Source organism: Oryzias melastigma, linkage group LG4, assembly GCF_002922805.2.
Source record: "Oryzias melastigma strain HK-1 linkage group LG4, ASM292280v2, whole genome shotgun sequence".
NCBI classification, from domain to species: domain Eukaryota; kingdom Metazoa; phylum Chordata; class Actinopteri; order Beloniformes; family Adrianichthyidae; genus Oryzias; species Oryzias melastigma.
Genome location: NC_050515.1, coordinates 15,493,466 through 15,508,436, shown reverse-complemented (window position 1 = coordinate 15,508,436; position 14,971 = coordinate 15,493,466). Strand labels below are relative to the sequence as shown.

General features: G+C 41.0%; 1 protein-coding gene and 1 non-coding gene across 3 annotated transcripts in view; both read left to right on the top strand.

Annotated features, from left to right (window-relative positions):
* The window catches only part of raver2 (ribonucleoprotein, PTB-binding 2), a 74,616-nt gene extending 60,080 nt beyond the window's left edge, over positions 1 to 14,536 (top strand). Inside the window, exons 9-16 of one of the 2 annotated variants that reach the window (XM_024278110.2) lie at positions 238 to 349; positions 3,635 to 3,831; positions 6,838 to 6,946; positions 9,132 to 9,310; positions 9,918 to 10,028; positions 10,202 to 10,303; positions 11,546 to 11,764; positions 13,425 to 14,536. In XM_024278110.2, the coding sequence (XP_024133878.1) occupies positions 238 to 349; positions 3,635 to 3,831; positions 6,838 to 6,946; positions 9,132 to 9,310; positions 9,918 to 10,028; positions 10,202 to 10,303; positions 11,546 to 11,764; positions 13,425 to 13,565 (1,170 nt within the window). In that variant the 3' untranslated portion in view covers positions 13,566 to 14,536. Of the gene's footprint in view, positions 1 to 237; positions 350 to 3,634; positions 3,976 to 6,837; positions 6,947 to 9,131; positions 9,311 to 9,917; positions 10,029 to 10,201; positions 10,304 to 11,545; positions 11,765 to 13,424 lie in introns of both variants that reach the window. The other variant, XM_024278109.2, reaches the window with a different exon arrangement.
* On the top strand, positions 13,006 to 13,128 carry LOC112150969. Its single transcript, XR_002920041.1, has one exon. It is a non-coding gene; the product is annotated as a U6atac minor spliceosomal RNA (small nuclear RNA).
* Positions 14,537 to 14,971: the final 435 nt, after the last annotated feature.

Below are 14,971 nucleotides of genomic sequence, written 5' to 3'. Positions count from 1 at the left end.
ATGAAGTTTATTCTAATCTTTATCTTTCATCATATTTATTCCTTTGCTTACTTGTTTTGTATTGAAGGCATCCATTAGGACATTTTTTCATTGTGAATATTTCTCTGAATTGACCGTTTGTTTAGAAATCACACTTCAGATTTTAAAGTGCTCTCCTTCTCCTGCAATCTTTTTTATGCTACTGTTTTCCTATTTGTATCTACAACGTTTTCCTTTTATATTTTTCCTTTTTATCAGGTTTCCAGTCTGCTTGGGGACCCGTCCAGATTGCTGATGCAGAAAGCTTTGTCCCTGCGGCCTCCGGGGCTCATGCCGCTGGGAAAAGGTCTCCTCGGAGACTCTCCAACAGGTGAGCAGAACTGTCTCCACATCAGCTGCAGGGCCAAGAAAAATAAACTTCTATAATTACTCCATCAATATGGGATCAAAGGAGGCCTTTAGTTTTGGAGCAGTTTTTTTTTTTTGTTTTGTTTTTTTCAATCTGTGAATGCAACTTTTGACGCTAGATTGGAAAATAAAAGTAGAAGCAGTTTGTGCATTAACTTTGATCAGAAATGTAAAATGTTCAACAAGCTGGATGCTTATGTGAAGAACTGATGACTCGACTGAGAGTGTAAAACTGACATGTTACAGAGACATAGCCGACCGTAGCAAAGTGTACGTGTTTCTGATGGTGCGATAACATTTAGCAAGAACATCTTGGTTTTGAGATTTCTGACAAGTCTTTCATTTTGAATTTTCACAACAAGACAATGATTCAAACTAGATTACAACTCAATCCTTCATTTGTATGAGAGGGGCTTTGTGTAGGGTGACTGTTCCACATCCAGAGTGTTCAGCTGAAGTGGTTCTAGTATCTGGTCAGGATACCTCCTGGATTCCTTCCTGGCAGGAGGTGGGGAGCGTGTTTCGCCGGGAGACGGTCCAATGTTGGACCCGCTCAAAAGATGGCTTCTCACAAAAGGCCCCTGTGTGTATTCACCTAGAAGAGCTGCAGGAAGCTGCTGGGGAGAGGAAGGTTTGGGTTTCCCTGCTCAGGCTGCTGCCCGAAACAGCCAAAATTCTGATTAACAGAAATTTATGTGAGGATGCTTCAAAGATCTGCAACCCTTAATGCTGATCTCTTTTATCCAGGTCCCAAACATGACCTCCTATTTTTTTCATTTAACATTTATTAGGTGTGTCAAATTATCTTCCTAATCACAATTAATTAATTACAGAAAGGTTAGCAGGGTTATGTTTCAAAAGAATTATTCTCATTTTTAATCTACAACTGTTTTTGTGTTCTCAAATATAAATCTAGGGTTCAACTGTTTACTTGCATGAACGCTAAAAATATGTTTTCCGTTGCTCTCTGTGCATGTCTTTGTGTCGCTGTGCAGGAACGCATAGACGTTGTTCAAGATTAAAAAATATACCCTGTGGTGGTGTAAAAATAAAAATTAGAAGTCTATTATGTTAGAAAACTTCCTAAGGCCGCTTTTTAAGTGCATTTTGACCATTTATTGCACCACAATGTCACACATTTAAATTAAAATACCTCAAAATTAGATATTTTAGGTTAGATTAAAACAGATCAATTAGATTAAATAATTACAGGTCATAACTAATTTATGACACACAGAGTTTAATTGCATGAGAGCACTAACATTTATGTTGTTTTTTTCTTTTTTTTTTGATCATCTACCAAACAGGAAGATAGAAAAAAAGGATTTTACAAACATAAAAAGAAAACAAAAGACAAACCAAATATACAAAACAACCATTAGCAAAGTCAGCTTCACTTCTATTTAAATACAAAAAATGATTAATTGAACATTTTCAAAATCTCCTTATGATCTTCTAAGAGAAAAGAATAGTGTTTACACACATTTCTTTGTTTTTCAACTACATTGAGAATTCTGTTATGATTACTGTAGTTTTTAGAACCTTGAACTCAATACAGTAAAAGCTAGAAACTCTATATTTGGGGGACATTCCTTCCGTGTTGTCTTTGTTTTTGATTGCTTCATGTAGGGGTCACCATAGTGTATCGTCTGCCTCCATCTCACCCTGTTCTCTGCATCCTCCTCCTCACATCAACCGCCCTCATCTCCTTCTTCCCTACATCCACAACCACGTCCTCTTTAGTCGTCCTCAGCATCTTTGTTACTTCATCCTCACTGCTCCTACAACAGCCACCTCTTCTACTCTGTCCTCTCCAACATTTTCCTCATTCATCAGCTCTTCCCCTTCCATCTTTCATCACACTTGTATAACCTGTCAACACATTTCCACCCCTGTCCTTGAGCATCCTAGCTTGCTCATCTTTCCCATCTCTTTGCCTTTCCAATCTGTACAGCTTTAAATCTTCCTTCTCTTTGTCCAGCCTGTCATATAAGTCCTCATATGCCCTTTGTTTTTTACACACTGGCACCCTGTAGGCCAACAGCAGCAGCGTTTATCCAGACTTGGGACCATCATATGAAAACACTGGATTGTACTCCGCTGTGGTTGCAGTGCTTCCAGGTCTGGATGTTCCTGCCAAGTTTCCAAAATGGTTTAAATCTGCAACACAAAAGCCCAGATTCAACTCATCTCATGATTCTCTCTCAAACACCAGCTTTCCTTAAGTCACGAGAGTTCAACATAACTACATTTCCTTTTAATCATCAAGTCATTTATCCAAGAAGATTAATAAATACTGCCTCAGAGTCAACAGATTACAACTTTGTAAGAAAAGGTGTTGCTTAATAGCTTTTTTTTAAACAAATAAAACTAAGAGCTAAACAGTTTTCTGCCGTAGAAGTGCCTGAAACAAAATACTTGAAAAATTAATCAATTGATTTGTAAAGAAATATTAACTCTAGGTAGTTGGAAACTCACTTAATTTATCAACTTGATGTGTAAATGTTGGGGTTGGGGGAACTGTTTTTCTCTCAGCTCGCTTGAGACGCTGCAGCACATTCATAACTCAAGTATCAAGCTCGGAAAAGCCTTCCTTATTTATCTTTCAATGTACAGATATTTATATTTCACTGATTGTGTGCTGAGATTTTGCCTCTGCATGCATAATGTGAAGCTTTTAGCAGGATTTTCTGGAAATGTTAGCTCAGGGCTTGTTGGAGCTACTTCTTTTATTGTGCGATTGAGGCTATTTTTCACAGCGTTATTGGATTTGTAATGAGTATGATTGTGTGTTTGTTGATGCTGGTGTGTATGTGTTTTGTGCCTTTACTATTGTGTACAGTAGTGTGCGTGCAGATATTTGTGTTATTAAACCCTGGAGTGAGCAAGATAGTGGGTGTGTGCAGCTAAGTGCTCGGCTGCAAATGAAAATGATAAGTGATGATGTATGAGCAGGAAAGCCACTCTCAGATATTGTGGCGCGCTTCACAGAGACGGACGCGCTCAGGTTCCAGCCGTCCAAGTCATTTGTATCTGTCCAGAGGAGATGGACGCTCCCTTTCATCAATACAAACCTTTTCACAAATGCACCTGGTATCTCTCCTCACATTGCTTTACGTCATTTCATTTCCTTTACTTAACTTTCTTCACACTGCCTCATGTTTTTCTTATCTTTACCAGTTCATATTCCCTTTTCCCCTTATTCATTTCCTCTGCTTTCCTTTTTTCCCTCTTGGTTTTCTCTCAGAGTTGGGCCAGGAGCCAGTGCCAGTGTCTACCCACAATACAACAGGCTTGGTGTCAACTCCGGGTGGGATGCCGTACCTGCAGTGTCGCGCTGGAGACCAAAACATCTCTCACTCTGGGTCCACAACCCTTCCCGCTTCCACTTCTTCTTCCTCCTCCTCCTCCTGCGACAAGCAGCCGGCGCCCCCTGGGACGATGGTGAGCTCCCAGCTGCAGGGACAAAGCTACTCCTTGGGTATGAGTAACTCAGGCCTTGGCCCGCCTCCACCTAAACACCCTGGAGGAGTTTATTCATCAACAAGCCAGCACAGCGGCTCAGAAGGCAGCAGCCTGCCTAACATGGTAAGCTCTGCAAACAGAAGCTGCTTATATAAAACTCCAAAAGGTGCTCAAACACCATCTTTATGGATTCAAACTGGATTGGATTCGCAAATGCCAATCCTTTTGTTTTGACCTAGGTATTCGTCTGTTTAAAAAAAAAATAAAACGTAAAATATAATTTCGATTATAACCTGTCTGCCAAAAAAATAAAACATAGAGCCTGTTTAAGGAAATAACTAAGCAAATATCCAACAAGATGAATGTTTTATTGACTAAAATCTGTTGACATGAGCGGTTCCTGCAGATGAGCTGGAAGCCTTTGATATTTGCATTGAGAGAACTGCTGCCAGCAGCCGTCGTGAACCCTGCAGTGGAATGTGGGCACACTTAGAGAAACAGCAGGTCTGTGCATGTGGGTCCTCTTCACCAGGAAAATAACATAGATTATTACGTTTGTGTTGGGTTTCTTTGAGAGGTGAATTCTGGTCCAGATTTTTGTAATTCTGCTTCAAAAGCCAGAATATCAGATGAACAATAGCATAGGGGTGTGTATCGGTAAGAGCTTGCCGATACGATATGCATCTCGATATGCATCTCACGATATGATATCGCGATAGATCCCAAGGTTGTACCAGAACAATTTTTCAGAGTATGAACTCTACCTGAATATGAATGTTTTTCATTTTAATAAAATGGTCAAATTTGTTTTATTTAATGATCACAACATTAACCACTGCAACTGCATACTGACACTGACAGCAACGTGGCACAGAGTTTCTGTTTGGTACCCATCCCAGGTGGGTTTAGGTGGAAAACAAAACAACATTTTAAATTGACACAGGTATCACCAAATGAAATATCTCGAAATGGATTTGTCCCTACTCCCCTTCAATAGAATAGACTCATTTTATTCATTTTTTAAGAAAACCCATGTGTCTGAAAGCACATTCCATAAAAAGTAAATAAAAGGGGTTTTTATCTTTCCCTCACATGATATGATACACATATTACACGGTCCACGAATCGATACATAAAATAATTCAACTAACTTTGCGTCAATACGACATAATTCAGTGTTTATTACCTAAATAGATACACTATAGATGTGTATTACCGTAAATATTCTGCATTTAAAACTTTAAATGACGCTACTTTTTAACAAAAAACTTTTTTTTCTTTCTTTTCCTTTAGCATAAAAAGCATTTAAAAATTGCATTTTTCGTTGAATTTAAATAAAAATGATGGGAAAAGAGTTATTATGGTTTTAGTGCAAATAACCCACATCACTCCCTGTGGCTCACTTTCAGCCAATTGTAACTGACCTAGCTGGGTAGAAACAAGCTCGTGATTGGATGTTTTTTGTTTGCATCACATGAATATAAAAGATGGACAACAGGAAGAGAAAGTGACTAAGTTTGTCGCAAAATATTTAGTTTGGAATCAGAATTTATTTTGATTTTATTTATTTTTACCAACATAATGTTGCTTTTATGTGTGTTTTTAAATGTATACACCTGTTACTCTCATAACTATCTAGATTTTTTATATATATAAGTGTTTGTGTTCTTCAACATCACTAGTAAATTCATTCATTCATTCATTTTCCTGACCGCTTCTTCCCTTTCGGGGTCGCGGGGGTGCCGGAGCCTATCCCGAATACTGATGGGCGAAGGCGGGGTACACCCTGGACAGGTCGCCAGTCTGTCGCAGGGCCTCACTAGTAAATAAAAAGCTAAAATATTTTATTTAAAAAAAAAAGAAAACAATATGGAAAATGGACATGATTGAAGGTAAGCTTGAACAGTGGAGTCAAACAATTTCCTGTTCAACAAGGCATAACTTGTCATAAAGCACTATATAAAGCAGCATTTTTTTAAACTTTATATTTCTTTACTGAGACAATGAGTCTTTTTCTGAATTCTAAAAACAAAAAAAAAGTAAAATTGTTCAAAATGGATCAATCTCCCAGTTAGCTTTTGATCAAGTCCAGAACACCCGTCATGATTATTGTGCAGCACATTTTGTGTTGTGCGTGTAACACATTACTAGAGTTTCTCCTGAACTGCAACACCAACCCTTTGTGCACGAAAGCCATGATTACAGAGATACCTCAGCCGTCTTTGCACAACAGTCTGTATTCATGGCTGCGGACAAAAGGCTGGTGCTGAGAGCAGCAATTCCACAACCCTGAAAGTGCAGATTTTGTCCCGGCTGCAACAGGTTTGTCTTATCACTTGGATTCACAGCAATCCAACATTGAGGATTTCTGCTTGTTTATTTGCTCATGATAAAGTAAATAGAAGTTTTGTGCTGGAAAAGTTCTCCACGTCCCTCCTCTTATGGCGTCTCCTATTATATATTTTCAGGGTTTTTTTGTCCCAGGTGGACTCTTCATCCCAGTGATTCTCATAATACACGACTGTCTAACCCAATTTCGAGCTACAGCAGCATGCTTTTTGTCTCTCCTCCCCGCCGCCGTCTCTGCTCTGACAGCTCGTGCCCACCCGACTGTTCACCTGCTTTCCCTTTCTCCTTGACTAGGTCTTGATTAAATACAGCGCCGCTACGCCATTTGAACATCATGATTCGCTATAAGCCGGTGTACTGAGATAATCACAGTGCTTAAGTTCTTGAGGGAAATGATTCCCCTCCCAGTGCTTTCTTCTGTGAAGTCTTTTAATGGAGAGAAAGTGTAATTAACGGCTGCGCAGCCTCTTCGGCAGCTCATAAAATTAAACTTTCAAGCCGTGTGTTGATTATTTTGAGTACTTCTTAAATCCGCTTGAAGAGAGAATGATAAAGATGCAAAGCAAAGAAGCAGATGTTTTTGGGTTTTTTTTAAGTACATATAAATATTATTTTATTCTGTTTTTCTCCTCTCAGGCCAACAGTGGACAGAGCTCCTTGTTGGGAGAGCCTCCTAAAGAAGTCCGACTGCCCTCCAACCCTTACCTGAACTTGGCCAGTGTGATGCCAGGAGTCGTTCTGCAAGGTGACTGAAGTAAAAAATGTGAAATAAACGTAAACTTTAGGCTCTCAGTTGATATTAACATGAAGTTTTTTAAGGGGTAAAACAACTTTTTAAAGGGTTTTTTTATTAACACAAGACCTTTTACCTCCAGTGTTTTTGTCAACCATAAAGCTACATTCACAATCCCTCTGTAACGTGCGTTCAAGCGTTCACTTCTAATGAAAAGTCTATTAAGCACACGTAATGGGCGTTTAGGGCTTTGTGTTCAAAGCTTACCAAAGCTACACCTATTTTTAAGAGTTTTTGGGCTCTGCGTAGCCTCAAGCTAACATTAGCGGCGTAAAAATGAAAACGAGCAATATTGAATCAATTTACTTTTACAGTTTTGAGCCAGATTGAGCCAGAATTGCAATTTGTTCCAGGATGAGTGTTGAACGCTCATAATGTCTCACACAACTAATCGTAAGCGGGCCAGTGTGCGCGCAGGGGGAGAGGAGACTTTGGGACGCCTATTTTAGTCATTATTGTGAGGATTTTCAAGCACCCAGTTTTCTGTTCCAATGTGATTTGAATTAAGAAATAATCAGAAACACAGTTCTAATCGTTAATTCTGTTATTAGGTCTTCTAACATGAGAGAAATGCTACAATGACATGTTAAAACCACAAAAAAGACGATTTTCATTGGAGTGCGTCTTTAAATGGTACCAAACAGGGAAGTTGGAGGCTGACTCCACCCACAGCCAAAATTTGAAAATTCAGTCAGAGGGGTGGGGCTTGGGGAACAGATCTGTTATCATTACTGGAGCTGCAGATCATGATGTCAGATTTCTGGAATGATGTGTGACTTGCATGGTTTGACCAATCACAAAATTCAACTGTAATACCTTGTTTAAACCTGTAGGGGGCTGCACACCGACTATATTTGTAAAAATGAAACAAGTTTATTTTAATTTGTTAAAAATGTGGCAATGACCAACAAACAGCACTTTTAAAGCCCCATTTATAGAGATCAACATCCAAAAAAAGTTGATTGAGGGTTTGGTTACCCTTTAAAGAAAATGGGAGCAAGATTTGCATCGCTAGGTCACGTAGCACCAAGCCTCTTCCAACTGGAGGGGGTGGATAAATGTTAGTAAACAAAGAAAAATACACCCCTCCTTGTTTGTCCAGTGTGACCACCATGGGCAGAATGCGGGATCAAGAATGTGCGTTTACCCCGGTGTGTCCGTAGCTAAACTCTTCAACCTTTCTCAGTTAATGTCTTCAATTAACATAATTTCAGCTAATTTGGATTTGCTGTTATGCAACGCTTTACTTTAGTAATGTGTTGCAAATCGATGCAAACCCAATATAAAAACCCGCTTTTCTCTGCGCCAGAATGGCCTAATTTACGCTGATCATCCTAAATAGTCGCTGAGTTATATGTCAAAGATCGTGTGTCATTTAGGCGTCGGCGCGGCATGTCTGGAGTTAAGTTTAAACATTGAATTAATTCAGAACTCAAAGGTAAACTGTCTGTATGCTTGAGGTTCTTCATGCAGTGGCAGTCAGCAGACTTTCTGAAAGCAGATGAGTCAGTTTTGAGTCAGATTCTGGATCCACTTGGTGTTTTGGAACCACATGTTGATGGCTAAATATGCCATTGCCATTGCCCCCCTCCCTCACAGCTTCAAAGCTCCAAAGAAAGAGCGGCAGTGAGCACCAGTTATTTGTGTCGGCGGGGAATATGCACTTCAATCAGGCGCGACATTAAAACAGGTGAAGTGATTACTCTCCCAGCCATGTGATGTTCTCTGAGGCCTGGGTGCATGCAGATGCTATTTTGACAACCCCCACCCACCTTAACATTGTCACAAATGCACTCCTGGACAGTAGCAGGACACCCCCCACCCTCCAACCCCAGCTCAGTGTAAAAACTGACAAGCCAGATTCAGTGGGCACCCAAAATATCCACAGTTGACACCCCCAGAGGTCTGTGTGTGCAGAGGTAATTCAGTGCTGTTTCAGCATCATGAGGTAACCCAGTCCAGACGCTGAAAACAGACGTTTTTCTTGTCATTTCTGTAGCGTTTTTATCATGTTTATCATCACAAGCAACTTCCTAATGAAGAGAAGCGAGTGTTTGATTTGGAAGGCACAGTCGATGTTTGCAGAAGTCTCCCCAGCTCTCTGCTCACCTGCATGTTTGCCTCCGCTGTCGCTCAGGCGCCGTGGGAAACAAGGCCCAGGGAGGGCAGCCCAGCTCCGGGGTGTACACCAGCGCCGTTGCTCCGGGTGTGTCCCAGGGCCCCAGCCCCTTTCAGCACGCCGCAGCCGCAACTGCCCCCCCCTACACTCCTGATGCCGCCACTGACTACAGCCAGTATAACCAGGCCTACACACAGGTAAACACAGATGGGTCTTCAGTGTGTGAGAGCGTTCAACGGCGGTCTTTAACTAGGCGAGTCAGGGAAGTGGAAGCGATGCGACTGATTTTGGATATTTGGACAGACAGAATGAGAGTGGATTTGGCAGGAAGCTCTGCGAGTCTCCATCTGTCCCTGCTCCCCTCCTTTGTCTACCCCTCCGCTGAAAAGAAGTCAGGGAGACCGCCTACTGGCTGTTTTTCTGCTCCTCTCATCCTTTATTCATTTTCCCCCCTCCTGTCGAGCTGTTTTTATTTTCTCCACTTGTCATAGTTGTCCAGCAAGTGACACATCTGATGTTTGCAGCAGCCAGAAAACCTCATTTTAAATGTTAATTACAATAAACTCATCCAAGCAGATAGGTCACGATTAGATAACCAATAAATGGTTGCTTTAATTTGTCTGGAAAAATCCAGACAGAGGAGGGGGAACTATCTGTCAGCAGGAACAATGGCTTTAGAGGGACAAACAAAGAAAACCATGTAAAGAAGGAGGCGTCAAACTCTGCACAGACAAGATGATTACTGAGCAAGCGGACTCCGTCTCCTCTGTTCTCTCACTTGTCGCTTACTGATGTGTGTGACAGGATGCCATGCAGCAGTGGTACCAGCACTATCAAGCAGCCCAGGCTCACACCTACAGCGCCGCTCCTCAGCAGGACAGCACAGCTGTAGACTACAACAAGGAGCACACACAGGTACGGCTCCCAGAGCACACAGCAAGTAAAACGGCTCTGACTTCTGCTTTTAGGGATGAAGTAAAAAAATCCAGCAAGAATTACTGTCTGTGTTATAGACAGTAAAAGTTTTAAATCTGTATCTGAATTTGATGTTCTTTTATTGTTTATTACAAAGTATTCTTGTGCTCCAGGCTCCTGCAACATCCACCTATGGAGATTACAGTTCCTACATGCAGGCTGTCACTCAGTACTACTCACAACCTGCAGCAGCTACTCAGGCCTTCCCCAGCAAGGTTTGTGCACAAATGGACTCAAACGTTTTGAATTGTCTTTGCAAAACATTCAAAAATTAAAACCGTCAAAAAACTAATTAATCTAAAATTGACCAAACTGCTCATGACAGTTTCTGCAGCTGAACACAGTCAGCACAATGTTTCCTGTTGAAAAATAATCTGATTATCTCTGTTTTTATGTCAAATATGTAGAAAGTATATTTTATTTGCATTATTTTCTCTCTTTTTTTTAAGATTATATCATTATTTTGCTGCCAGTGTGGATCTCTGTGTCCTTGGTGATAACAAAAGGGCAAAAACATTGTATGGATCCTCAGAAACATAGCTGTGGAGACCTCCAATTATAAACAAACTGCAGGGATTTAGTTTTTCACCCAAACTAACTTTCAAATCAGGTTCACAGCAAGAAAAGATGAAAGGTTAACATGAGTGAAAACATGCTGCTGTGAGATATCAGAGGAAACTAAACTCAGTCTATGGTGCTTTTTTTTCAAAATCATACTCTTTTTGGTCTGGTATAGTCATATTGTGATATGCATCATATCGGGATGTATTTCACTGTTTGGAGACAAATAAGGAAAAGTAGTTTATCAGTGTTAAAATCTATAACACTCATGTCAGTGGCAGTTTCTCATCCTTTACTTGACTCTGTGACAGATTCACTGTTCTTGCATTTCGATTGAAAAACTTTTCTTTCAATCTTTCAACCCAACTTGAGACTCCCAACTTATTATTGGCAGTCAGAGAGCCAGCTCTGGCTGTTACACACTTGCTGGCATTTACACAGAGCTGCTCTGCGCCTTCATTTGGAGTCTGACCTCTTTGTAAATCACGGATCCTCCAGAGGGACCCCGTCACCGTTCAAACCTCACACCCTGATCAGTCTGCTCTGAGCTCACATGCTGTGTGTGGGTGTGTAGATTGAGAAAATTCAAGTACATGTTTGTATTGAAGCAAATTTTAAGTTTGTAAGTTGATGTTCTCTTTGCGTTTCCAAACTCTGGGGTTTTTGCTTAAGGATGTGTTGCATTCTGGACTATTGAGTTGAGCCTTCATGGAGGCACAGGTATCCTGGACAGGAACACTCAAGGCATCAAATTCAGAAAATGTGGTTTCAGAAACAGAAAACGGTAAATAAAAATCAGAGCTGTTTCTGAACGACCACAAGAGGGCAGAAAAGTAACCATCAGAAACAAATGAGATTTCAGGTGAAGGGTTGAGTTACTTGTGGTTTCCCTGCAGGAGTTGGACGTGTGTAAACCTCTGGGCGTCTCCCTGCACACGGTCAGTAACGGCGCAGCCCCTCCTCCAGCCGTGCTGCCGGCCGCCGCCGTGCTCCCAGCCTACAGCACCCTGCCTCTGATGCCGGGCTTCCTGCAGGCGCCACACCCGGCGGCGGCAGCTCCGACCCCCGTCACGCCGGCTCACCCCGCAGCCACGGACTGGAACGCGTACTACTATGTGAGTGAAGCAGCTGAACAGTCCAACTTTGGGGCCAGATATTCAACAAAAGAGGACGAATTCATTAATTTCTAACCTAAAGTTTTTTTTTATTTTATTTTTTTCACCTTTAGTAGTTTGACATTTTAATCCTTGTACCGGTACCTATAAAATTGAACAAATTCTTAAATAGTTAAAAATCTGATCAAAAAAGCATTTTTTAAAACTGACTTTAGTAACTTTTTTCAGTTTTTTTTACCTTAGTAACTTTAATGTATTTACCAGCCTGTTATATGGTCCTTTTTTATTCAGTCAATAGTAGTAGAGTAGATCCAAAGCCTTATTTTTAAGGAAAATTAGAAGCTGCTATGACAGCTGGATCCTAACTGAAACCCTGAAAGCTTCATGCAGAGATTCCTGCACAGAGAAATGTACAGGCTGGAAAAACCAGAGCAGAAATGGTGGCTCACTGTGCAGAAGAACCTGCTCTTTGGTTCTTTTCTTATAAAACGCCATGATATGTTCATGTTTGTCAAAGTGAGCTGTCAGAGTAACATGTGCAGAGAAGTCCCTGCTCCGAGGCAGCAACAGACTGAAGATCTGCAGTCGGTACTTTTAGAATAAACTCTGTTCTGGTGCCGTTTCTTGTGCTTGGACAGATGAGGCGCCTATAAGTTGAAGCTCTTATGGAATAGAACCATGAATCTAAAGCAGCACAGGAATGTAAAGTAGTTTCATGAAGAAAAGATTCCACTTCTGTGCTGTCCAAAAAGCAGCTGAAAGAACAATGCAGCTCAGAGAAGAAGCTCGATGACGTCTGAGCTGAGCCTCGTCTGCACAGAGATTTACACTTGTTTGTACTGAGGGCCCCTAAGACCTACACACACACACACACACACACACTGTTTGGCTGGTTGTGTTTTCACCAAATTTGGTTTGAGATTTTGATCAGGGAAGAGATTTGATTCATCACTGTATCCTTCGGGTACGAGCATAAATTTTCCACGTTTGTTCCAAGATTGCAAGATAAACATTAAGATGGATAAAAGAAGCAGGTTAGAAACCAGTAAAAGACGACGTCAAGACCTAATGCTGCGCTCACATCGGGGTCGGAAACGCGCGTTTGAGCAAACTCTTCCAATAAAAACTTTGTAGAAGTCTATTTTGGGCTCCCGCATTCAAAACCTCACGTTCACATGATGCTACGCAACTTTATACGACCATTTTCGGACAAGAAAGTGTACAAGAAAGTTCAGCTAATTGTGTTGTATGAAAGGAGAGATGGTTAGCGCTCCACTTGAAATGGCGGGAGTGTGCTCTTTGCACAGGAGTTCCTGATTAGAGACGCTTGTTTAGTGCACTATATAGTGCATTCACTATTTTGTAGTGCTGTTCGGATCTACAATTCCAAAATCGAGTGCACTCGAAATTTCCCAAAAGCCTTTGTGAAAAACTAGTGTGCATCGATGTTCACTACATTAGTATGTATAGACCACAATGCATTGGAGTCACTTTGTGAAATAAAAGTAAAAAAAAAAAAAAAAGTAGTGAGCATTGTGTCCAATTTGATTTTAAAATCCAGGGTTTAAGTTTTTTTTAATAGTTAGGGATTAGTGTGGAAATTCTGACATAGTCCAAGTCTTTTGTGACTTTGTCTTTCCTCTCACCTGTGTGTCATCAGAACCAGACGAGGGGTCTAAAGAGGGAGTATCCCAAGCTGGCCGTACAGGAAGTGCCGTCGTCCGAGGGGGCCTACATCGGGCAGCACTCCCAGGGCCTGGGGGGGCAGTACGCCGACTACTTTAAGAGGAAGAGGCTCTGAGTGAACTGAAGCCCCTCACAGCCTGCAGCTCAGGGAGGGAGGCACGCCCAGCTGGACGTCAGAGCTCCCTCTAGTGGCCTTTCTGCTGCCGTGTTGCTGGTGTGGAGTTTAGTAGAATTAGGCTGAAGTGAAGAAAAAAGCCATAATGCTCTTTGAATTTGGCACACACATCGACAGCTTTGCTTTTGTCCTGTTCCAGCCTTAACTATTTAACTTGTTGTTTCTCAGTCAGTGCGTTCTTAACTAATATTTACCTTTACATGTTTTTCTAATATCATTGAGACTGATGTAAAATGTATCTGCAGGCGGGCGGGCGGGCGGGTGACCTCTGTGCCTGCTGGGGCTGTCGTAGGACTGGTCTACCAGTCAGGCCTGCCCCACCCCGACCACCACTCCACTTTTCCAAAACTAAACATGTCTGATGAGATGCACTCCCACCCCCACAAGAACAGCAGTGTTTGTTCTCCTGTACGTGAAGGAAGTGTCAGCCATTTTATTCCCAAACATGGGAGCACATCAGGAAAAAAAAAGATGTGAGCCAATCAGAGTGGTGACTAAAACATCTTCCCATCGTGGATTGACCTTTCTTACAAAATAAAGTTCAATGTTTTGTAAATACTGCCATGTAATATAGAATATATGAAGCCATGCGTGACAGACAATATCATTAGAGTAATAATAATAATAAAATGGGCTTTTCCAGCTTTTTATGTGTTTTTCACCACAAATAGAAAATATTTATGAACTTTTTTTTGGTGAATCTATAACATACTGTCATGTATTTGTAATATATCAATATTCTGAGGCAACTTTAGTCATGTATTTACTTTCCGTTTTGTTACCATTAAGCCAAATGTTAGGACAATCTTTGGAAGGTTTTGCTGAGAAGATAACAGAAGCTTTATTTCTGTGAAAGATTCACGTCATTGTTACTCTGTACTAATGAAAGCCTGTTGGACACAAAAAAAAAACAGGAAGTTGCTCCTTAATATTTATTTTAAAGTTCATTTAAATCTTTGTGTTGGTGGTATACTTTTTTTTTTTTTTAAGAAATCTTGTTTTTTAAGATGTTTTTTAAAATAAATTTGAACAGCTTCTTATTTTCTAAGTCATTGTTAATATTCCTGCTCAGGCAGAGAGCAGACTCTCTGTGTTTACTGAGGATAGGGCTTTCTCTTTTATATCATACATGCAGGTTCAGACTCCGTATATTAACGTCTGGCAATAACTTTAAGGCTCGTACTGCTGTAGATAGATGAATGTACCTCTTGTTTATCTGGGATGTCACACTTCCTGTTTCCCGCACATACACTTCCTGTGTCTTTATCTGTGTCCTTTCTCCTGCTTTATAAGTATCAGATGAGGGGAGTAGTACTCTCGTTGTCGTGACAACCACACGCCCACAC